This window comes from Phyllostomus hastatus, unplaced genomic scaffold (assembly GCF_019186645.2).
Source record: "Phyllostomus hastatus isolate PE091 unplaced genomic scaffold, TTU_PhHast_1.1 phas_contig_34, whole genome shotgun sequence".
NCBI classification, from domain to species: Eukaryota; Metazoa; Chordata; class Mammalia; order Chiroptera; family Phyllostomidae; genus Phyllostomus; species Phyllostomus hastatus.
In genome coordinates, this window is record NW_025333857.1 from 46,532,414 (window position 1) to 46,558,507 (window position 26,094).

The 26,094-nt window shown below is 39.8% G+C and overlaps 1 protein-coding gene across 1 annotated transcript in view; it reads left to right on the forward strand.

Moving 5' to 3' along the window:
* Window positions 1-26,094, forward strand: part of LOC123819593 (phospholipid-transporting ATPase FetA-like) — a 103,020-nt gene that overhangs the window by 68,757 nt on the left and 8,169 nt on the right. The window contains exons 14-21 of the mRNA XM_045840001.1: window positions 3,617-3,813; window positions 5,968-6,176; window positions 8,501-8,544; window positions 16,049-16,214; window positions 18,046-18,234; window positions 18,922-19,037; window positions 22,616-22,780; window positions 24,792-24,903. Coding sequence (XP_045695957.1) covers window positions 3,617-3,813; window positions 5,968-6,176; window positions 8,501-8,544; window positions 16,049-16,214; window positions 18,046-18,234; window positions 18,922-19,037; window positions 22,616-22,780; window positions 24,792-24,903 — 1,198 coding nt within the window. The remainder of the gene's footprint in view (window positions 1-3,616; window positions 3,814-5,967; window positions 6,177-8,500; window positions 8,545-16,048; window positions 16,215-18,045; window positions 18,235-18,921; window positions 19,038-22,615; window positions 22,781-24,791; window positions 24,904-26,094) is intronic.

The window sequence follows — 26,094 nt, forward strand, 5'->3', positions numbered from 1 at the left end:
TTGTGTTCCATCTCACTCCTCCTCAGTTTTGTTCTCCCCCATCCATCACCCAGCTCTCAAATCTCATATATTAAATGATTTCAAGAATTTATTCCTAATTTTTAAGTGACAAAGTCACTTAAGTGTTATTAAGTGTTATGTGTTTAAATAAGATCCTTTAAAGATATATATTAAACTGTCTGTAGATAAAATTATATAATGTGAGAAATTTGCTTAAAACAAAAAGGAGGGCATGAGAATAGGAGGTTTGGATGAAATAAGACTGGCCATGAATTGATAATTGCTGAAGCTGGGCAATGGGTACGTAGGAGGTCATTGTACTATTTATATACCTTATTTTTCGGACCATAAGATGCACCTAGGTTTTAGAGGAGGAAAATAGGAAAAATTTTGAAGCAAAAACATGTGGTAAAATATTTAATAACATAAATAACATAATATTTTACCAATGTAAATGTAAACAGAACTCAACAGCAGCATTAACAACCATTATTCCTCCCAAAGGAGGGGTGGTGTGTCTTACAGTCCGAAAAATATGGTACCTAAATACGTGTTTGAAAATTTTCATAATTAAAAGTTTATTAAAATTTCATTTTCTGAGAACGGTCCTAGTTAGACCTACTCTTCCTGCCTTTCTCCTTTTGTCTTCAAATACTTTCCCATCAGTGATTCAAAGGTGAGACCTTCAATCATCTAGCAGTGGGGATAGATTGTTTTCAGGTAATCACACTGTGTGACGAAAGATGCAGGTTTGGACATCATTCAGTAGACTTCGAGGAGGTTCACAATACTCTCACATGTGTATTCTGCAGAGGCATGAGGGCATATAATGCCTGGTAGAATGTAAAATTGTAACTACTTTGGAAACCATTTGGTGGGTTGTTATTTATTAAATTTGAGAGAGAGAGAGAGAGAGACATCAGTTTGTTGTTCTACTTATTCATGCATTCATTGGTTGCTTCTTGATTGTACCATGACCGGAAATGGAACTCACAACCTTGCAAGATCAGGGACAATGTTCTAATCAACTGAGCTACCCAGCCAGGGCTACCCATTCAGTAGTTTCTTAAAAAGTTAAATGTACATTTACTGTAGGACCCAGCAATTTCACCCCTAGATATTTACAAAAGAAATAAAAACATGTCTATGCAGCCTTGTGCACAAATGTTCAATGCAGCTTTATAATAGTCAAAAGCTGGAGTGAACCCAAACGTCCAATAAAAAAATAAATTAGAAACAAATTGTGTGGTATCCATACAATAGAATACTACTCAGCAATAAAAGGAAATGAACAATTGGTAAATGCAAAAACATGGGTGAATCCCAAAATAATTATGCTGAGTGAAAGAACCCAGATAAAAAAGAGTATATGCTATATTATTTTATTTACATAATTTTTAAAAAATGTTTTTCAACTTTGTTAAGGTGTAACTGACATATAACATTGTGTAAGCTTAAGGTGTACCACACAATGATTTGAAATGTACATATTGTGAAATGATTACCATAATAAGGTTAGTTAACACATCAATCCCCTCACAGAGGTATAATTTTTTGTGGTAAGAACTTTGAAGAGCTACTCTCTTAGCAACTTTCAAATATGCAATGATTTGCTAAATGAGAGGCTGTCTGCTCTTGAACTGTAGTCACCATACTGTACATTATGTTCCCAAAACTTATAAGTGGAAGTTTGTACCTTTGACCATCTTCACCCAATCCCCCTCAACAACCCCTGCCTTCTGGAAATCACCAATCTGCTCTCTGTTTTTATGAATTTGTTTCTTTTAGATTACATATACAGGTGAAATTATACAATATTTGTCTTTGTTTGACTTAGTTCACTTAGCATAATTCCCTCAAAGTTCATCCACATTGTCACAAATGGCAGAATTTCCTTCTTTTATGGCTGAATAATATTCCATTGTGTATATATATATGATACCACATTTTCTTTATCTATTCATCTGTTGATAGACAATTAGGTTATTTATATGTCTTGGCTAGTGGAAATGATGCTGCAATGAACATGGGGGTGTAAATATGTCTTAAAGAGAGTGATTTAATTTCCTTTGGATATACCCTCAAAAGTGGAATTGCTGTTTTTATGTCAGTACCATACTGTTTTGATTACCATAGCTTTGTAATATAGTTTGAAATCAGGAGGTTGTGATGCATCCAGCTCTGTTCTTCTTTGTCAAAATTGCTTTGGCTATTTTGGGTCTTTCATGGTCCCATACAAATTTTAGGATTATTTTTCTATTTCTGTAAAAAATGTTGTTGGCATCTTGATAGGGATTGCATTGAATCTATAGATAGCTTTGGGTAGTATGGACATTTCAACAATGTTAACTTTTCCGATATGTGAACATGAGATGTCTTTGCATTTACTTGTGTTTTCTTTGATTTTTTTAATTAATGTCTAAGTTGCACTTGATCATGGTATATGCTTCTTTTAATGTTCTGTTGAATTTAGTTTGCTACTATTTTGTTGAGAAGTTTTGTACCTATGTTCATCAGGAACATTGGCCTGTAGTTTTCTTTTCTTGTCTGGGTTTGGTACCAGGGTAATGCTGGCCTAGTAAAAGGAGTTCCAGAGTGTTATCTCCTCTTCCTCAAAGTTCTTTTTGAAACATAGTTCTCAAATTTGTCTTAAATCTCTGCTTCCTTGTCCTTCCATGACTTTCTCTCTCAACTTAATGACAAGAAAATTGCAGTCACCTGGAGCAATAATCTTGGGTAAGAAGGTATCATCTTTAATTTCAATTTTGCCTCCAGGTGGAATTCAGTTTGAAAGACTTATCGGGCTTTGTATGCTTAAGTTCTTAATTGTATCTCTTCCCCTTTAGTGTCTAAAAGTAATAGGCTTTTTCAGTCCTTTGATAAGCCAAATTTCTCCATATTCCTTTTCATTTCTGCTTATAAACTGGCCAATTTTCCTAGTTCAACTCTTTCTTTTAATACCTTGTCAAAGGCAGTCAACACAAATAGTTTCAGTCTTTCTAACCACCTCCTTTAGAGCTATACAGCCTCAGCAGACACATGGTCTGTCTTCAAGTTTTACCACAATCTTTACTACTAATGTGATTGCCATATTTTCAGCCCTTTCTTTCACTTTCTTACCACCCACCCATCCCCAATTGCTAAGCCAATACCACACATTTTAGACTTTTGTTAAGCAGCACCTCACTTCAATAATGGAGTGATTAAGAGGTTAGATTCTAGAACTGGTTCAAACCAGTCTCACTTCATTAGTAGATAAATGACTTTAAGCAAAATACTTTTCCACTCTTTATCAACTTCCTCATCTATTATTAAAAGAGGGGTATTATAAATATTAAATTAAATAATATATGTAAAGTACTTAGCACAGTTCCTGGAACTTAATTAATATTTAATATATTTTAGTTATTAGCATATCCCTTTAAAATCCCAGGACTATCTCTTAGGCTTTCTTTTCTGCTCTGTGTACTACTGCCTAGAGTCTACAAACTACAGCCCTGCCAGGCCCCCTCACCCTTCAAGAAGAGAGAGAAGCTTTTTGAGAGATAAGGCTCCCAAAGGCAGAACTGAAGTAGCGTATGCCTTGGATGTTAATTCTTTTTTTTATTATTCCTAGATTTTTCTGTTTTTAGGAGGCATGTGTTTTATCCTAGCAATTGGGCATGGCATTTGGCAGAACAAGAAAGGCTACTACTTCCAGAATTTTCTGCCATGGAAAGAATATGTCTCTTCATCATTTGTCTCTGCCGCCTTCGTATTCTGGTCCTACTTCATTATCCTCAACACCTTGGTGCCTATTTCACTCTATGTCAGGTAGGCGTCTTTGATCGCTTTGGGTTACAGGTAGAGGAGCTGACTTCATAATTCACGATTAATTCCCCAACCAGAGGGTGAACTTTTAGAAAGCATAGACTGTGTGTTCTTTCACCTACTACTTTCCACAGTGCCTGGTGTACAAAACATGCTGAAACATATCTATAGATTGCATAAATGTTTTCCATATCCAGAATACTGTGTTAGATACCATACGGATTATACAAAAAAAAATTGTTCCTGTCCTCAAATAGCTTATAATGTAAGTGACTAAATAAGACATACAAGCACATGAAATAATTAGGAAAAATACACACAAACTTTGTGATGCTGAAGCATATGCCAGGCAGTCCTTACTTTATCAATTAGAGTCCAAACATTTGTTTGTAAATCAGAACTCAGAACGCATTTTCCCATACAAACAGTGGAGAAAATGGTAGGTAGGTGTAATTGTGACCTATGTTCTGGTTCTTAAAAGTTGGAGAAGGGAAGAAGAAGAACGTTTCCTTCCCCCTTCTCATGAGCACCTTGGACAGGTATTGAAATAAGTAAAGTAAGTCTTTACTTTACTCTGATCTCCTTTATCTATTTCAACATTCCCTCTCACATACACACACCCTAACACATGTTCACATCCTTTTTTCCAGGTTTCCTAAACCCTGTACTGCAGCATTCCAATCTGAAAAGCACCATATCTACGTGATCTTACAAATTTAACAAATATTTGCTGAGCACTTACTATGTTGCAAGCACTATATTAGGTGCTAGAGAAAGAAACATGAGTAAGACAGCCCTTTCTCTTAAATAAGCTTACAACATAGCCATGGAAACAGACACACAAAGAAATAATTATGGTACAATGTAAAAAAATATGTAATAGAAATATATATGTGAATGCTATGGGAGCCTTGGAATGGAATGGATTAGTTCTGCCTGGAAAGCCTTAGGTGTTTACAGAAAAAGGTAATAATCAAACTCATAATTGAGAAAAGAGTAGAATTCACCAAGCAGAAAATAAGAAAAGAATATTGTGAGCAGAAAGATCAGCATGGGCAAAGGTCTAAAGGTGTTTTTAAAGCTTTTTAAAAATATATATTTTATTGATGTTTTTAAAGTTCTGTCTGGACATAGAACAGTGAATAATCTAGACTGATATGTTAGATGTAGTTTAGCATCAGATCCAGGACAGCCTTCGATGTAAAGCCAAGGAGTTTGGATTTTATCCTGAAAGCAACAAAGATCTTTTTAAGGAAAGAATTGATGTAATTAAATGATTCTGTTTAGAGGGGTTGCTGTTGTGGCTGGTACAGTGAAGGAAGGGAGGTCACAACAAGTTAAGAGTCAAAAATGTGGGCCTGGGCACCTCCTCCCTCAACTCAAACAAAAAATCCATGTTGCTCAATGCAGCCATCTAGGGTTGCTAGTGAAGCGATCTAAACTAACATAGATTAAGTACAAATGAATGATAATAGGAAGAAGTCCCCTTCACTGTTTTCAGTGAAGATGCTTGTTAACCAGAAAGCATCTATAAGGCATGTTATTTGAAAGAGAAGAGGGATGTGACAAAGGCACCAGGGGGAAAAGAGTCAGATGAAATGAAGAGGAGGCTATTAGGGGGAGAAGCTACTGCACAGGTAGGCTGTCTCTGCCCCGAAATTTATCAGAGGGTCAGATCCTGTAAGCTTTTCTGATTTTCACTGATCCTTCCCTTCTTCTGAAACAAAGAAGCTCTCTCTCCCCCACCAATGGGTTTACATGATAGCAGCAATAATTGTCTAATTAAGCCTAGACAGCCTTTTATTAGCTCTTAATTCTGCCTTGCACTGCTGCGGAAGTTCAAAATTTGTGACTTTTCCTAGATATGTTTTGGAAGAAGAAAGAGTGAAAGGGGAAATGCCCCAGCAAAAGTGATCAAGTATATCTGGATCCACATGGCAGTGTCCTTTGTGATAATGGTCACAGTCAGAAGTACAGTGGGTTGGCTGATGGCAGGGGTGCTGTGATCCAAGACTGGTTGATTGTAAGTCCCCAATAGGGGACTGATAGGATTTTCAGGTGCCCGCCCTGACCTACAGGGCTGGTAAGGAAACCAGAATAATGTATTTGTTTGTCCTGTTCTGACCCAGGACCCTTCTTTTCTTGCTTTCTCCTTAGTGTTGAGATAATAAGATTGGGCAACAGTTGGTATATCAACTGGGATCAGAAGATGTTTTATGCCCTAAAGAACACACCAGCACAGGCTCGCACCACCACCCTTAATGAGGAGCTTGGCCAGGTCAAATACGTATTCTCCGACAAAACAGGAACCCTGACTCAGAACATCATGATTTTCAACAAGTGTTCTATTAATGGGACGTTATATGGTATGCATGTCTTCCTGCTTTCCCTGAGTCCTGAGGGCTACTTTGCAGATTGTTTTCAAGACTATTCAAGCTCTAAGTCTATATGCCTCTGAAATTCACATTTGCCTCTTATTCTCATAGCCTTCCCTGTTCACTAAGCATAGATCACTTACCTCGTTCAGCTCTATTCAAAAAGTATTTATTTAGTACCTTGCAGATGTAATCCATTGTGTTAGACATCAGACATACCGACATATACAAACTTAATCTCTGTCCTCAAGGAATTTTTAACATCTAGGAATGTCAATTCACTCTCATATTAAATCAGGTAGAGCAACCAGCATTTTACTGAAGCTGCTAATTTCCTGGTTCTCCCTTGGACCAATAAACATCTTGAGAGAAGCCACCGAAGTGCAGTCAAGAGTTTGCTCAGTGTCTCTCATGGCCAATTCCTCATTTATTTCCTGCCTTATTCATAAGCTTGTTTTTGATGGTGTCCTAATGTGTGTGAGTATTCATGTCTGGTGCACTAACTAGCAGAGGAAGACAATCAGATCTAAAAAGCTAGAGCACATGGGATGTTGCCTTGGGATGATGAGAAAGCTTTGAAACTAGATAGATGCGGTAGTGGTGCAACACTGTGCATGCACTAAATGCCCCTGTAAACTTCACCTCAATTTTAAAATAATGTAAGATTTTAAATTGAAAAAAAAAAGCCCAAACTCTCCAATATTTCCAATTATCCCTGACAAACAAGGTTTCATATGTATAAACTCTGAAAGCTTATTTTTGGATGAATTGATTTGGGTGAGGGTCTTATTCTCTGGCTTATTGTTAGACCTTACCATACACTGGGTGAGGTTGAAAAGGGTCATGAGTATTTCTGTGCTAGGCCTCAGACTGCCTTCTACCCCCATTCTGTCTGTACTATCCACTGACCTAGAATCCTAAACATTCTAGCCCTATTTTCACATCTCTTCTAGGTAACTTTTCTGATTGGAGGGCTTCCTAAGGTAAGAAGTGTCTCATAGATCCAGTGACTAACTTCCAGTCTCACCTCATTCAGACTTAAGGGAGAAGAGTTGAGACCTAAGCAGATACCTTCTTACCACTGGCTTAGGGTCTAGAACTTTCTATAGCACTGAGGGCTAAATGGCCTGACTAAAAGTCTGTGATGATAGAATCAAAAGAAATAAGCTTTTAAAAACCCTCCTTTAAATTACTATATAACTCAGGAATTCCATTTCTAAGTATATACAAAAAAATTGAAGACAGGATTCAATGATAGATATATGCTAGTGTTAATTGCAGTACTATGCACAATAGCCCAATAGTAGAAATAACTATGTGTGTATCAACAGATAAATGGATAAACAAACTATGATATACCCACACAATGGAATATTATTCAGTCATAAAAATTAATGAAGTTCTGACACATGTTACAACATGGATGATCTTGAAAACATTATGCTAAATGAAATAAGCCCAAAGCAAAATAAAAGGAAGCCTATGCCCCTCCCAAAGCCAAAACCAAAGCCAAAGCCAAAGCAAAGGCTTTGAAGGCAAAGACAGCAGTGCTAAAAGGCATACACAGCCACAAAAAGAAAAGAAGATCATCCATACACCACCCACATTCCAGCAGCCAAAGACACTGTGGCTCCGAAGGCAGAGTCAATATCCTCAGAACAGTGCCCCCAGGAGAAACAAGCTTGAGCACTATGCCCTCATCGAGTCCCCCTGACCACCAAGTCAGCCATGAAGAAGACAGAAGGAAACAATGCACTTGTGTTCATTGTGGATGTCAAGGCCAACAAGCACCAGATCAAACAGTCTGAGAAGAAGCCCTGTGATATTGATGTGGCCAAGGTCAACACCCTGATCAGGCCTGATGGGGAGAAGAAGGCATGTGTTCGACTGGCTCCAGACTCTGATGCTTTGGATGTCGCCAACAAAAACTGAGTCCAGCTAGCTAATTCTAAATATAAAAAAAGTTATGTTGTAAAAAAATTAAAGAAAGAAGCCAGACACAAAAGGAAATATTCTATGATTCTATTTATATGCAATATCTAGAATAGGCAAATTTATAGAGGCAGAAAGTATATTAGAGGTTACCAGGGCCTGGCAATAGGGAGCAATGGAGTGTTTCTGTTTAGGATGCTGAAAAGTTTTAGAAATATAATGATGATTATTGTACAACATTGTGAACGTAATTAACACCACTTAATTGTACACTAAAAATGTTTAAAATGGCAAATTTTGTTATATATATTTTACCACAATAAAAAAAGTTAAACCTTTCTTTAAAACCTTGTCAAGTCTCTGCTCTGTTTACTCACCAACAGGTGCTGTCTATGATGAGAATGGACAGAAGTTGGACGTCTCCGAGGTGAGTGGACGCAGCTCCCTGTGGAGTGCATGTGGGAGCTGAGTGAGCAGCATCTTTAACACAAGTTGGAGCTCCCTTAGTCCCTAAAATATTAAAGTTTTTATTGGCCTCATAATATCAGACAGCATTATATAAATGACCTATGTTGATTTGAAGAGATTTGGGTTTGTGTTTTAAAATGAAAATAGCTTTATTGGGGGTTTTTTCTGTTTAAAAAGTAATCTTCCCTGGCTGTGTCACTTAGTTGGTTGGCACACCATCCCATGCACCAAAAGGTAGTGGATTTGATTCCTGGTCACAGCACATACCTAGGTTGTGTGTTCGATCCTTGGTTAGGGTGCATACGGGAGGCAACAGATTGAAGTTTCTCTCTCAGATATGTTTCTCTCTCCCTTTCTTCTTCTCTCTCTAAAATCAAAAACCATATCCTCAAGTGAGGATATAATCATCATCGTCTATACTCACTATTAAAAAATCCAAACAGTAGGAAAATGTCTGAAGAAAAAAGTTAAAATCACTCAATCTCGTTTAGATAACCCATGTAAAATATGCTTTTCATGTGTATGTATTCACATGAATGTACATCTAGATATGATTGGTTGATAGATAAGAAAGAGAGAAAGGGAGGGAGGGAGGAGAGAACCATAGCATATATGCTATTTTCAGCCTCTTTTTATTCACTTGACACTATATTGTGTCCTCTTTCCATGTCAGTAACTTAAATTCTGCATCATTGTTTTGAATGAGTGTTGTATCCAGTTGTATTGTTATACCTCAGTTTAACCAAACCCTATCTTTATTCCATTTTCTTTTGCTTTTATAAATAGCCTGTGGTAAACACCCTGGTGCATACTTTTTTGTCTTTTCTTCTGATAATTATTTCCTTAGAATAAAGTCTTAGAAGTGAAGTTGGTTGGTCAAAGGGTAGCCACATTTTTCATGCATTTAATATTATATTACCATATTGTCCTCCAGATAGATTGCATCAGTATGTAATCTCCCAAAAAATACATGAGAATTCCTCTTTTCTCATATCTTTGTCAGTACTAGATATTAACAATGTTTTAATCTTTAGAAATTTAATTAGTGAAAAATGATATCATTTAATTTACCTTTCTTTGATTACTAATCAGAATGAGTCATTTTTATGTGTTTATTTTCCTTCCTCTTCCCACTCATTCATTACCCATTTATACTTATTTTGTGAACTACCTGTTCATAGTCTTTGCCATTTTTTCTTATTTAAAAGTGTTTTTATATAGTAAAAACAACAAATCTTCCCTTGCCTGCCATATTCCAATTATTTTTCCCATTTTTGTCTTTTGGCTTTTGTTTCTTTTTTATTTTTTTCTGTGTAAAAGCTTTTAATTTATGTAATCAAATCTATCAGTCTTTTTTCTTTATAGCATCAGGATTGATGCTACAACAACATACGCAGTTGTCCTAACCTACACAATGATAAAACTATCTCCCTATTTATTCTTCCTATCTTTAGCTGGTCATTTTTACTATTTTCTTCAGTGTTGGATCGATCTCAGCTTTTGTTCATGGATATGATTTTAAGTACCCCTTCTTAGAGCTTCCTCTGTTAAGGATACTCCTCACTTATCCCTTTCCTACTGGAACCAATTCCAAGCCCTTAGCTACTTGATTTATACAGCACTCAGCTCACTCAAGCTCCCAACTCCTGCCTCACCCCCCATATCAATGATTTTTAACCAGTGTGCAGCAAAAATTTTTCAAACATGCAATAGCTGACAATTTAGTCAGAGGCACTAACATCTTTTCCCTTAGGTTGTCAAATTAAAAAATGACAAAAACCAACACAGCGATAGCCATCCAGTGTGACTGCCCTATCTTGAACCATAAATATGAAGGTCATATAACAGAGTTACAGCTTCTTGGTCACATCACATAATAATGTTGCATCTGATTCATTAATTCTTGGTACCAGAAATCCTTATGTACAAGTGTAGTCACCTGACATTTTAAAAAGTCACTTTGGAGCAAAAAGGGTAGGAAGTTACTATTATTTTTTGTAAATCAATCAAAATTATACCTATTTTTGTCAGATTGACAAAAAAAATATAAGTTTTGGTGTTTGCAGAATTTTAGTGCTTAATTTATGTGTGCTATGAGATGAAAAGGTTGAAAATTGCTGCCCTATATCCATCCAAAGAGATTGGGAAGGGGAAATAAAACCAGTGTTTTGCCTTAAATCCTCCTCCAGGAAGACTGCTAACGACCTTGGGCACATAAACAAAGTTATAGCTTCTAGGGAGTGAATTGTTGCTCTTGCCCCTTCTCCCTCCTTCCACTACTGACTGACTGTAGCACATTTTCAGCTTGATCATCTCTGAGCATCTTTGTTCTTGAGCATCTTTGTTCTCTTGTAAACAAATTTAACTACAACTTCATTTCTTCATGAAAATACTTTTGCCCTGGCTGGTGTGGCTCAGTGGATTGAGCACTGGCCTGTGATCTGAAGGGCTGCTGGTTCAATTGTCTGTCAGGGCTCATGTCTGGGTTGTGAGCCGGGTCCCCAGTTAGGGGTGTGCAAGAGGCAACTGATCGATGTATCTCTTGTACCAATGTTTCTCTCCCTCTCTTCCTCCCTCCCTTTCCCTCTTTCTGAAAATAAATAAATAAAATCTTTTAAAAAAATACTTTCTTCTCCCTGCCTTGATTGAAACATGACTTTCCCTCTATCTCTTATACTGGGTATATCAAAAGCCTAAAGGTTTTCATTATTCTGTACTACTTTTAAAGCACTTCTCTCTTCTCCCTCATATAACCTTTCTCCCTGTGGTACATATGACTTCTGAGTATACTCTTAACTCCTCTTGTCATTGACACCTACAAACCTTGTGGTTTCTTTGCCTCATTCATTGAGGAATTTTTTTTACCTTTTTTAAAAATATTTTTTATTGTTGTTCAAGTGCAGTTGTCTCCATTTCCCCCGTTCCATGCTCCCTCTGCTCCACCCATCCCTCCCCCCCTTCCAACCTACCCCCTTAGGCTTTGTCCATGTGTCCTTTATACATGTTCCTTGGTGGCCCCTCCCCTATTTTCCCCCATTATCCCTCTTCCCGCTCCCCTCTGGTGACTGTCACTTTGTTCTTTATTTCAATGTCTCTGGTGCTGTTTTGCTTGCTTGCTTGTTTTGTTGATTAAGTTCCACTTATAGTGAGATTGTATGGTATTTGTCTTTCACCACCTGGCTTATTTCACTTAGCACAATGTTCTCCAGATCTATCCATGCTGTCTCAAAGATCATGATCAAGTGGGATTTACCTCAGGGATGCAGAGATGGTACAATATTTGCAAATCAATAAATGTAATACATCACATAAACAAAAGGAAAGACAAAAATTACATGATCATATCACTAGATGAGGAAAAAACACTTGATAAGATACAGCACCCATTTATGATAAAATCATTGAGGAATTTTAAACTATAAAAACATTTTCCCTCTCTATCCAATCCCTGCTGTAGCCTTGGGTAGTATTGGCTTCTTTATGGATGATCCATCACCACAGTTGCGTTCAGATATCTGAAAGAATATGTCTCTCAGTTGACTCCTTGGACTCAAAAAGTCTGTATCCACAGTTTCCACATCGTACCATTGAGAACTGTGCTACCCTGAAACTATAAACTCCCTTGTCATGTTCTCTAACCACACACCTTATTCCTCCAGCTCTCCTGGTATTTGACTCCTGGTATGCCCGCTCTCTTCTCTCAGGATGATTTTAAAACCCTCAGCTCTCCTTTTTCTCCCCTCTGGCAATCCCTTGTGACTTGACTTCCTTTCCTATATTGCTCTTATCTGTACTCAAAACCATAAGCATCCTAAATACCTTAGTAGCCCTCTTTTCCCCCCTTTAATCACCCAACAAATCTCAACTTTGAATTATTCAAGCCATCTTCTCTGTTTCTAATATAGAGTGCCAAGCACTTTGTGGCAATCACAAGCCATTACGAATTCAGAGACTCCACCTCTTCTGGGCTTAGTTGCCATTGGATAATTTTCACCCATTTGTGATCAGCCTAATTCTTAATTGCCCATTTAAACTATTCCAAATTTCGCTGCTCTCAGGCCTTCTCCCACACTCTCTTCTCTCCCCAATACGCAGCAGACGATACCACCTTCTACTTTTCTGAGAAAAATCTAAACTGTCAGCTAAACATCTTTTTCTATACATACATCAGAACCTACCTTTACCTCCTTTTCTTCAGTCCCAAAAAGAAGTATCACTTTTTCTTTTAATACTAATCTCTTAATATATTCTGAATCTATCCCTTCCTACTTCTTATGGAACCTCAGTCAGTCTTGTATTCCCTCTTTATTAATATCTGAAATATACTCCCTAATGATTCTTTCCACTCCGTTCAACCCTTTACTTACTTTAATAAATGCTTACTACATTCATGCAATGGAATATTATTCAGCAATAAAAAAATAAACTATCTCCCTGGCCAGGTGGCTTAGTTGGTTGTAGCACCATCTCATACACCAAAAGACTGCAGGTTTGATTCCTGGCCAGGACACATGCCTGGGTTGTGGGTTCAGTCCCTTGTCAGGGAGCACATGGAAGGCAATCAATCAATTTTTTTTCTCTCTCATCTCTCTCTCTCTCTCTCTCTCTCTCTCTCTCTCTCTCTCTCTCATCACTTTTACTCATTTCCTTGGCCATAGGTGCTACTGTTCCCTAGGGCTCTATTATTTTACCTCTTCTCTATCTGTATATCTCCCTGGATAATCCCATGCATTTGCATGGCTTTACCTACTACCGACTGACTGAGGACCTCCAGATCCATATATCCAAGTACCCTTGATAGCTCCCTCCCCATCCATGGCAAAGGCTAAAGGGGCCCAATTAGGAAATATAATTCTTAATTTTTCCCCTCTTTCACTCCTTATAGCCACATTATATCAATTCTAGCTTCCTGTATTTTCAAACTATCCCCTTAATTTGATATATGTTGTCACTACTTTATCATTTATTTTGTGGATTACTGAATGGCCTCCTAACTGGTCTCTCTGCTTCTCATCTTGCTAGTTCCAACATATTCTCCATGCTGCCACCAGAGGACTTTCTCTGGTACAAATCTCATTCTGTCACTTTCAGTGGAAAATTGCTGTGACTCCCTATTGCAGATAAGATGCTAGTGCAGGGTCAGCTTCATGCCTGCCTCTTAATTTGTCGCTCATCACTGACCACCTTCCAGTTTTAAAGAACATGCCTGTGCCAGTACAAGAGCCCAATTATAGAAAAGCCTCAGGGGGTGCAATGTAACAATTTATCTTAAACTACTGAACCCACAAACTTCTCAGAGTTCATAACTCTGCAGTTGCCCAGGTCTAGGGCATGGCTCTGGACCTGACCATACTTCCTCACAAAGGATGACAAAAGAACTGTGACAAAACTCCTTCTAGATGGGATATAGAAAAGAGCCCATATAGCTCAGTACAAACTTCCCTAACCCCAACATAAAACCAGCAGGACAGTGGTGTCTGTATTTGACGTATTGAGGGCCAGCCCAAGAAGTACCACAACTACAAAGGACTAGAGGAGTATCTTTGGGAGGTCCGGTATGGGCTGGGGAAATCTGTTAATACCACACTCCAGGGTGGTGATAAGAGAGCCTCAGGGCCAAATTAAACCAAAAAAAAAAATGTTTGTCCAGGGTGGCTTCCAGTAGCCTAGCTGAAATGGAGAATGAGAGTCACATCTATGTCATAGCCAGGAAAATGGTAGTAAATATTAGGTCCAAAGATTGAGGGAAAGTCAAGGACCATGCAAGGTTAGAGGCAGGAAGGAGTCAGGTATGCTGCCAGGTCAGGTAAAATGGTTCAAAATGAAATCTGGACCAAGTGTTATATACTGAAGATGCCTCACAGTGCAGCCTTGGTCGTGTCTTGCAGTGTTCCTCGCTAGCCCCCTTGTGGGTTTGCCAGGGTCCAGCCTTGGCGGGGTCTCAGGGTCCCTGAAGGATGCACAGCTAAGGCAAAGTGACTGAAGTGAGACACCCGGTAGGGTGCCGGAGGACAGCCAGGCTTTTGGGGCCCAACTGACTCACTGAGAAAAATCAATCTTTATTTTTATAGGGGAGGTTATACAACATTCAATGCATAGTGTGATTATTAAAACAGAAATGGTTACCACAGAAATAATTTCTAAAAACACAGAAGGTTTTATAGATCAGTCATGTTAAACAAAGAAATAACCGAAAAGTACAAGGAGGTCCCACAGATCAACCATATTAAACAAAGGTTATTTTGACCAAGAGGGTCATTAATCAGATAGCCAACGAAGCCATATGGGCACAAACTTTCAGGTGCCAATTAGTAACTAGGTATCTATTAAAATTCTAGGAATTGGTCTAAATTAAAAGGGTGCAAGGGGTGATTTATAGATATATAGAAATCAACTATTATCCATTGAGGTTATATTTGCCTCGGTTAGGTAACTGGTTTTTTGCCTAGGTTTTTTGATTATACATCTTTTGGGGGGGCCATGTTTTGTGTTCATTTCCATGTATTGGGATTATTATTCTCAACTAGAACTCCTTGCTTCTATACACTCCTGTCCAGGGTATGGGAGGGGTAGTGGCTCTAATAAATCTTAAGCTTTTGAGTGGTGATTCCTTAAGCAATGTTCCTAGCAACAGTATCCTTCAGCGTTCTGGAAGTTGGTCTGCCCATAGTTTAATTTTGTCCTTAACTTCTCAGGTGGGGGAAGCAGGCAACATTAGGGTTGCTAGGGATCTCTATTCTGTAGTCAGCAAGTCATTTCACACAGAATCAGAGGCATCGTGCAGATTTTTTGTTATAACACACAGGTATCCAAAAATCCCACCACCTATTGCTAGCAGGGACAGGCATGCAGGAAGATAGACAGGAGATCCGGCCACAGTCGCCTCTGCTGTGCAGATGCATCTCACCCAACCTGACTGTGTCAAGGGTCAGCTGTTGGTTGGCTCCCGACATGGGTTGAAATAGGAATAGTGTAACACAGTGATATCACTGACTTGATGTCATAGTGATATCAGGACTCAGTTTGATTTCCCAGCTCCCCAAATCAGGCAGAGGATCACTAGAGACAAGACTTTTCCAGATACCATTTACTGATAGGAAGCAGTCACCCCTTATATCCTCGTGTCTGATTATATGGATTTGGGACTTGAAAAAGTAGAAACCAAAGCTAGCCATTGGTCATTCAGGATAGTGGGGGGAGCGGGGGGAGTAAGCAGGCCCCGCCAAGCAGTGCTCAGCTTGTCTCCTATGGGATGGATCTTTTGTGGCCAAATGAATGGATGGTCCAGATCAGAGCTTAAAAAGCCTTCAAAAGCAGCATAGGGTCTCCTCCATTTATCATGCATTTCCCTTCCCATTCTCCTAAGAGTTCTTACTACATTACAGAAATTACTCCTAAATTGACCTTTTACTACGAAGTGTCAAGGTGCTGCTGAGAAGTTTGTTCTGGCTTATGTGTTCCAGGAAACAGAACAGGTCAGCTTCTCCTACAACGAACTGGCTGATCCTAAGTTTTCATTTTATGACAAGACTTTGGTGGAAGCAGTGAAAAAGGGAGATCACTGGGTGCACTTGTTTTTCCTCTCACTCTCGTTGTGTCACACTGTGATGTCAGAGGAGAAAGTGAAAGGTGAGGAGAAACTGAGGCCTCATGGACAGAGAATATATCTTAGAGTCTAGGCTGGTTGGAGGTGGGGGTGGTTTGATATCATCTGTAATGACTTAAACCATGAAAGAACCTTCTAACAGGAAGTGCTCCCCAGCAATAGAATGGATAGTCATTAAGTAATGAGCTCCTAGTTGGTGGAGATATTCAAGTAGAAAGCAGCCTCTTGGTCTTAAAAAGATTTAGTCAGTGGATAGGGGTCAAACTTTGTGCTATCTAGGGAGCTTGTGATCTTGAGACCCTGTGATGTTCTGTCATAGAGTCCATCTGAATTATTCCCAAGATCAGCCCCACAGTCTCTGACAGGACTCCTAAAGGATGAGTAGGGTTGTCTGTCTGTAACTTCACAGGAAGGTACCCCCACATATCCATTTGGTTTCTTTAATAACCAAATACAGGCAGGGCAGCAGTAGGCTTACAGTTGTGAGGACCTGAAACACAGACTTTATTCTTGTATTAATTATTAATTGTTATATTATTTTCCATACACACAACTCTAAACCTACTGTTGCCTCACCTGTATAACTATATCATCCATAAATTTATCCAAACCTTATTTAGAAACAATGAGAAATGACTGATCATAAATGAAGAAGACTTTTTTTCCTAACAAACAATAATTTAAGCAGCCAAATAAATCACATCATTTAAAGTTAATGGACTCGTCATATAAAACAGCTATTAACACCTTATGTCTGTGTACTACCGTAGTTTTGTAAATCGCTTTCATTCCTATCATCTCCCACAATGCTCACAGCAGCCCTCCGAAGTAAGCAGAACAAGAAAAATGATCCCAGGTTTGAAGGAAACTGAAGCTAAAAGAGATGAAATGACTTGCCTAAAATTCTATAGCTAAGAATGGCAGAGATGAGATAAGAACCCAAATTTCATGTCTTCTGACCCCTGAGCACCTGTCCCACTACAGGCCCTTCCAGGCCCAATATTCCTACAAGTTGCTGTTCCTTGGAGCATATTTGGACGTGTCTGTTTACTACCTTGAATGACAAGGCAGGAAACACTCTAGAAAATAGTCTTATTGTCCCATAGATGTATCTTATGAACAACTTTTTAAAAATTAAATTGTCCTTCAGAAGAGAAATAATCCAAAATAATCCACTCAAGTTGTGGCAGTATTCTAAAAGGGGAGCTCAAGAAATGTCTTGAGTAATATCAGAGCAAAAGCATGGTTCGACCAAACCAGTCACTTAGCTGCCCAAAGTGAGGGTTTCAAAGTTGACAACACTCATTCATACAGATTTTAAATTGTTTATTAAGCCATCAATATTGTTATCTTTTAGTGGTATTTATTTTAAATTTGTCCAGTCTTGTACAAGAGCACTTTATGCAGGACCATCTGCATGAGACTTACCCAGGAGATTTGTTAAAAATTCTGTTCCTTGGGCCCTCCTCCCAGATTTTGTGATTCTGGATTCAGTAAGCTTGGGTAGGGCCAAGGAATCTGCATGTTAACAACCCCCACCTCTGGGCCATCTTTACCCAGTAAAGTTGGAGAGTAACTGCCTATGTTTTGTTCATCTGTATGTATTGCATTTACCGTGTTCCTCTGTAATACTAACTCAGGTCAGTGAGATGAGTTGAAAATATTGGGAAGAAAAGAACTGACTTGTTCTATACAACTTGGCCTTTTAGGGCCAAACCATGAGGGATTTTTTAAGAAAAATGTCCCTTCTTGGGCTCCATTTTTATTTAAGCCATTTGGTGGGCAGTGTCACTTCTGGGTGGACTTCAGCCGCACATGTCTGTGGGCTCTGACTGCCCAGTTCTCTCCCACCAGGTGAGCTGGTGTACCAGGCTCAGTCCCCAGATGAAGGTGCCCTGGTCACTGCTGCCAGGAACTTCGGCTTTGTGTTGCGTTCCCGTACACCTGAGACCATCACAGTAGTTGAAATGGGGAAAACCAAAGTCTACCAACTGCTGGCTATTTTGGACTTCAGCAATGTGCGCAAGAGGATGTCTGTGATTGGTGGGTGCCCTCCTAGTGGATCCTCCCCCCTTTTTGTCTTTTATATACTTTTACATATTGGCTTTCTCTTCAATCTACATACAAATGTTTTCTGCCATCCACATGCCTTCTTACAGGTACTACGTCTCAAATACAAACACAGAGCCATTCCCACTTTCTCTGTCACATGTCTTCATATTATCCTGTATACACCAGTGGGGGCTTGCTACTCTATGCCAGGACCCTTCTTTAGTGTTCCCGAGTAGTGGCTTGTAAGAACACTTAAAGCTAAGAACAGAGAATAAATGCACAAAGCCTGAACTTAAAGTAAGAGATGGGGGCAGAAATATAGGGGAAATTTATACTATCTTTTTCTCAATTAGTTTGAGTCCTTCTTCATCCTTGGTCCTTACTAGGTGAGAGTCTTTTTATGCAACTTGAACTTGAGAAGCTAAAAGTGATTCTGCATCAGAGTCTTCCACAGGTGATATTGAACCCATGGAAGAGCTGGTTCATAAGGTCCTCTCTCACTCGTACTGGCCTTTACCATATCCGTTATCCTGTATGGCCACTCACTGAGTGTTTATTCCCCAAATATATCAGAAACAAATGTCATGGGAACAGCCTCCCGCCATCTCTCAGTGGCCCAGACAAGTTCTTGTAACAATGGACCTATATGGTTAATTTGCTTGATTTGCTTATCCTTAGTGAGGACACCTGAAGGTCGGGTAATGTTGTTCTGCAAGGGAGCCGACACCATCCTTTGTCAGCTGCTTCATCCATCCTGTACATCCCTCAGAGATGTGACCATGAAACACTTAGATGTAAGTGTTTATAGGTTGTGGGGGAGGGAAGCTGTGGGTGTTTCCGTGTATCTGGATATGTGTCCACATGTGCCCTTTTTTCAGTGTGTTTCTATATGGGATTTGGTATCCCTGTCTCTTTAATTAACAGAAGAAGAAAAACTACTTCATTGTGTGGTATTCTCATTTACCACATTGTCAAGGAGTTGGATGGCACAGGATCCCCGAGGCATGACAAGGATTTTGTCCGTGGTAGCACTCAGCACAGTCAGAATAGTTCTCCCTTCAGTTCCTTGCTCTAGAGGTCCTGTGGTCAAGTCTAGAATTTGCTTCAGAATAGGACCTGCTGGTGTGGGAGGCCCCCACCCCACCAGCCGTGATGAGAACAACTTGTTCTTAGGGTATGGAGCAGAAAGCACTGGGCCTGAGCTGTTTAGGGGACTGTTATCTATTATCTACAGCATTAGAATCCCCAAGGGTGCCTCCCCACTACCTACCCACTCCACTCCCACCCTCTAGGATTTGAGATATATGAGAAGGAGAGAGTGGCTTCAGTCTGCTGGCAGTAGGGAGGAAAACCACATCCATATTCTCTGGGGTTTCTACCGTTTTATTTGGATATATAGAGGGTTGGGGGAATAGGACAGGGAATGCGATGAGGAAAGGGCCAATCAGGAAAATATTTTAAAGAGAAAATAGATTAGGGAAAATGCTATGAGGCCATTTTAGCTTGACTCTTTATTAACACATAGTCAGAAATCAAAGAACAAATGGCTGATAAGCACACGAGTGACTTTTAGTGTCATTAGCCATCAGAGAAATGCAAATGAAAACCATAGATACGACTTCAAACCACTAGAATACCTTAAATAACAAAGGTGACCGGGCAGTAATAAGTATTGGTAAGGAAATGGAGCAATCTTAACCTTCTTACATTGTTGACGGGACTGTAGAATGAGGCAGCCATTTCGGAAAACAGTCTGGCAGTTCCTGAAAAATGTAGACACACAGTTATCATATGACCTAGCAGTTCCACTCCTACGCATATTCCCAAAAGAAATGAAAATGTACATCCACACAGAAACTTGTACATGAATGTTCACAGCAGCACTATTTATAGTAGCAAAAAAGTAGAAAGAACCCAAATGCCCATCAGTGGATGAATGGATAAATAAAAGGTGGTATATCCGTACAATGAATTATTCAGTCACAAAAAGGGCTAATGTACTACGTGCTACAATGTGGATGAACCTTGAAAACATTGTGCTAAGTGAAAGAAGCCAATCACAAAAGGCCACATATTGTATGATTTCATTTATATGAAATGTCCACAATAGGCAAGTCTGTAGAAACAGAAGGTAGGTCACTGGTTGCCAGGGGCTGAAGAAAAGGGAATGGGAATGACTGCTAACAGGTGTGGGGTTTCTTTTAGGGGATGATGAAAATGTCCTGGAATTAGATAGTAATGATGGTTATACAACTTTATGGATAAATTTAAAAAAAACCCACTAAATTGGTTCCACTTATAAGTGAGATCATGTTAGCTGTCTTTCACCACCTAGCTTATTTCACTTAGCATAACAATCTCCAGTTCCACCCATGCTGTCATGAAGGGTAGGAGCTCCTTCTTTCTTTCTGCTCTGCAGTATTTCATTGTGTAAATGTACCATAGTTTTTTTTATCCACTCATGTACTGGTGGGCATTTAACCAGAAACATTGAATTAAAGAACAAATTGACAATAACCAGAGGGTAGGGGGTGGAGAGGGATAATGGGGGAAAATAGGGGAAGGGCCATCAAGGAACATGTATAAAGGACACATGGACAAAGCCAAAGAGGGTAGGTTTGAGGGTGGGAGGCAGGGATGGGTGGGATGGGGGCCGAGGAGGGGTGAAAATGGAGACAACTTGAACAACAATAAAAAAAAACAACAACACTGAATTGTATACTTTAAAAGGCTGAATTTTATAGTATCTACATTATATATCAAGTGTTTTTAAAAGTTGGTCGTGTCCCACACAGGATGGCTCTTAAGTCTTCCCAGAGGCCATAGCATTTCTTATGGGCTAGTCTGAAAACTCTTATCTTTTAATTTTGCAGAACACATGAATTAGGTTCTCTTCTCAGAGAGCATTTCCACAGACTGGCTGCAAAGGGGGTCATAAAACTGTTTCAGATCTTTCAGCCTGCTCCCTACTACCAGCCCTAACAGAAACCCGCAGTGGAGCCTAACTATACTACGATTAACCACTGATGGTAAACCTAGGAGTCAAGCTCCAAAACCCCACTGATACAGAAGCACAGCTCCAGTTCTTCTAGAACGAGGAGCAGCCAATGGGCCTTACAAAAACAAGTGGCAGTCAGGATTTGGCCCCAGGGTCCTAGTTCAACAACCAGAAAAGAAAAAGAGAAGGGACAAGTAAGAAATACTGTTAACACAGGCCACTAAATTATTCATTGAAAGACTGAGAATTTGTCCATGTATTGTTAAGCTTGCCAACTCCTGTTGTCAGTATCCTATGCAAAATTAGTTTCTGCCGTATCTTTTCCTTCCTAAGAAGTCTCTGACATCTCTCAGGCTTCTGTTTCATAGCTTCGCCTGCCAACAGTACAAAGGTTTCCCTGTGTAACTCCTGAGTGTTTGACGTTAGCTCTATGGCATTCTCTATGTATACTTCCTTATGTTAATTTCACCTGACAGCTAACATCAGACACTCAGGAGTTACACAGGGAACTAAGATCAAAATATTAAGATGATAAATTCTCTTTCTCTTTGTTCTTATAACACCAATTTGAATTATTTTGAAGCTCACTATAACAACGATCCTGTAGAACTGTTATTCATGAGCAATTCCCAATACCAAAATCTGCTTCTAGTGCACCCTCAGCTGGATGTGAGTTCTACCCTAAACCATTCACATTCTCACCCCGTCCTCCTGTGACCAGGAGTATACTTCTGCAAGATAGCTAGCTATGATTAGACTATATCTTGGTGGCCAAGGACCAAAAAGATGCTAGCTCACCCAGAGAGCATTTCAGCAACAGTCTCACTAACACCGCTGAGTCCGACCAGCTATAGACAAATACACGATGCGTGTGCTGTTTGAAATGCCTGTTGAATACCTAATGAAGAAAAGTAGAGACAGAGGAAAATAAAATGAATGTATGCTTGTAAAGAATAATAATACCATTGATTATTTTTTATAACAATTTCTTTTTTCTTTTTTACTTCCTTCATTCTCATATTATAGACATCATTATTCTCTCTGTAGGAGATGAATTATTACCCCAATTTTACAAGAAAGAAATCTAGAAGGCTTGGTTTTTCCCAAGGTCACACGGCAAATTACCTAACTACAGGTAGAAGCTAAAACCTTTTAAAACCTTTCATCTGTCAGAAGTATTCTCAGACTTTACCTCCAGCTGTGCTGGCCCAATCCATAGGACAATTTGCTGAGAGAGTTCAACAGCTATTTTCTGATGAGGCTGACCATTAAACCCTATTTCGCTGGCAGACAGGACCTGTGGGGTCAGTCTGCTGTTCTCTTAACTCAGCCCAAACTCAGCCCAGGCCCACTCAGTGCACACGTGTCTTTCAGGAATTTGCCAGGGAAGGCCTTCGCACCCTCCTTGTGGCCTACCGAGAATTGGACAATTCATTCTTCCATGACTGGAACAAGAAACACAGTGAAGCCTGCTTATCTTTGGAGAATCGGGAAGATAAAATATCAACTATCTATGAAGAGATCGAAAAAGACTTGATGGTTAGTGTGAGGAAGCCAGGGACAGACTGGGGGCTCCATGGGCATGGCAGTCAGCAGACTGAGCAAGGGCTCTGAGAGGGGCTTCCAGCAAATCAGTCAGTTCAGACTCTCTCTGCACTCTGGATACTGGAATCTAAGCTAAAACAGGATATCCTGGATCTTTGAGCTCCATAAGTAACAAAAAATGCACCGGTTTAAATTTCATCTCTCTGGCAGTGTTTCTTATCCCAAAGCTGCTCACAGAAACTAAGAAATCTGGGAGAAATCATGATCTGAATAATGTACAGATTAGATAATCCAGAATTAATTGGGAATACTCAGGACAAAAATGCTTACTCATTCATTTGACATATTTATTAAGGGCCTTCTCCCACATGCCAGGCACTATTTTAAGTCCTGAGCACATAGCAGTAGACCAAACAGGCCAAAAAGGAACATATATAGTATGTTAGATGGTGAAAATGCTGTGGGAGAAAGTAAAACCAGGAAGAAACCTAGGGAGTATCAGCGTGTGTGTGTGTGTGTGTGTGTGTGTGTGTGTGTGTGTGTGTTGAAGAGGGCAAAGCATAGCTGCGTAGTCTTTACTGTGACGGAGACATCTGAGCAGAGACCTCAAGAAGGTGGCAAGCCAAGCAGATCTCTGGGGGATTAGCTTGACAGAAGGAATGGCAAGAACGGAGGCCCTGAAACAGGAGCAGGCCTAACTTGTGAAGTGAACGGTGAGGCAGCCAGGGTGGGTGGTACAGTGAAAGTAAGGACGAGTGAGTAAAAGGACTTGAGACAGAGAAGTAGTAGAGGGTCCTGATAAGCCAACATAAGAATTTATAGTGAGATATGGAAAACTATTGAAGAATTCAACCAGAGAAGTGACGTGATAGCTTTTAAAAGGGTCTCTGGCTGCCGTGTTGAGATTATACTGAAGGGGCACAAGCACAGACCCAGGGAGACCAATCAGAAGGCAGCTGCAGTAATACAGCGGTGAGATGATAATGGCTTGAACCAGCTAAAAGTAGTGGAAGTTGTGACAAGTGATCAGATTCTTTTTTTTTCCTTTTAATTAAATTTATTGGGCTGACACTAGTTAATAAGATAATATAGGTTTCAAGTATCCAATTCTATGATACATCATCTGCATATTGCATTGTGTGCCCACTACTCAAATTCTGTACATTTTTTAAAGGAGAGCCAACAGAATTTGCTGGTGGATTAGATTATAGATATAAGAAAAGCAGAAGTTAAGGGTGACTCTAGAGTTTTTGACCAGACTAATACAGGCTGGCTGTGCTATAAAGAAGAAATTACCGATGCCAAATGGGAAAATTTAGAGATCCCAAAGGTCACAAATCTCCTTCCATAGTCAGTTCTGTGGTTAGTGTTTCTAGACTGTCCTTCTAGAGGCCTAGCAGAAATTAGTCTGTCCGTCAGTTCCTCAGACTCAGTCCGGTGCCCATCGCTGTGGTCGGCACTGTTGGAGTATCCTAGGGAGAAGGCATGGTGTTGGGCCGAGATGCTTTTAATCTAGTTGTTTCCCTTTTCATGGGAAAAGGCCTTGAAAACCTTAGGGGGCCATAGTAGGTACAAACAAAAGAAGTTCACCCAAGCTCTTGTGGGGTTGAAAGAAAAACTAGAATGGTATGTAGGGGATCCCTTGTCTGGAACCCACACTTTTGGAGACCAAAGCCAGGAAGCATGCTGTGAAGCAAGGCAGAAGTGAAGGTGTGTTGAGAGAAACAGATGGTTTAGAAGCAGGACACAGTGTCATGTGTGACTCAGGCAAGTCCCTTCCCTGTTGGGTCCCGCAGAGTCTGTGTTTCCGAATTTGGTTTCAGGGTGTGGTTGAAGGCTGCATCTGTGGACAAGTAGAGTGTGCTGAGTTTTACACCATTGGGGTCCTCGTGCCAGGACAGGGCCTGCTTACTAAGGAGGGTGCTGAGGTGCCCGCTGAATTGTTGGGTTGCACTAAAGGCTGTGACTCTCCTTTTTCCTCACTCACTGATGTCTCTGTCCGAAGCTGTTAGGGGCCACAGCCATAGAAGATAAGCTGCAGAACGGAGTACCTCAGACAATCAAAGTGCTGAACAAAGCCAAAATTAAAATATGGGTTTTGACTGGAGATAAGCAAGGTAAAGGGGAGCACCTCACCTGAACCATCCTCTTCCCTATCCGCCTTGGCCATTTCTTCTTTTTCTTTTCTTTTTTTTTTTCCTTATTCATGTATTTGAAAAATGTCTTATAATCCAGGTCAAGTCCTTACAGGACAACTCCATTCCCAGACTTATATACAGCTTTCTAACTATCTATGTACTTTATGCCAGATGCTGTATTAGGCATTGAGAACACAGACATTTGTCATCCAGGAGCTTACAAGCAAAAAATTTTAGAGTTGTCCTTAACTATACCCGCTCTGCTGTCCCAAAGGTTCATTCTCTCACCGTGTCCCACCAGTTCCTCTGAAAGATCCTCCTGGCTATGTTACCACCCTAGTTCAGCTTTTGTCCCCTGTTGGCTGAACTTTCACAAAAACTTCTGCACTGAGCTCTGTCTCTCGCCCTTATTAACTTTAGTATAGGCTACCAACAACCATCAGTCTACTCTTTCTAAAACTTTCTACTTTTATGATGTTACTCCTCTGCTCAGGCACCTACAGCAGCTCTACCTGTAGGTCACTGGACTCCACTGTCCGGCCTTCAAGACCTTGATAATCTGTTGCTGCCTCCACACCCTTATCTCCGTCCTAATGAGACTATTACCTTGAGTATGTCCCAAAACAGACCAATTCCTACTCGGAGCCCCTGGGTTGTTTCCCCATTTGAAATGTTTTTCTTCCTCTAGACAAGTCTTACTCGTCCTCAAGGCCTTTCTCTAAGAAAGCTTTATGACAATTGCAACTCTCCTCTGAATATTAATACCACTTGCAGCCAAGGTTCAGGACTTACTTTTTTTTTTTTTTTTTTTTTTACTTTTTTCCTTTAGTATGAATTTATTCCGAATTTCAGGTTTTTGATGTAAAGGAAAGACTACAACCTAAACATACCTCAATCTCCCATAAAATTTAGCATAGAAATGTGTATGATCCTGTTCAAGGAAATATATCCGATTGCCTGGAGAAATGGACACAAACTAGAATTGCTTTAAGAAACAGAAGGCTTTGTAGAGAAGGCTAAGCCAGAATGATCTGAATTATTGATCAATAACTTGCAAGTCTGTGCCAAGTAGTCAGTCTCCTGTGGATGTTTCAATGTAGTCTCCACTGACTCATGGAAAATACACTCTGCCTGCATCCAGGGCAAGTGTGGACCAATGGGCTCTGCAGC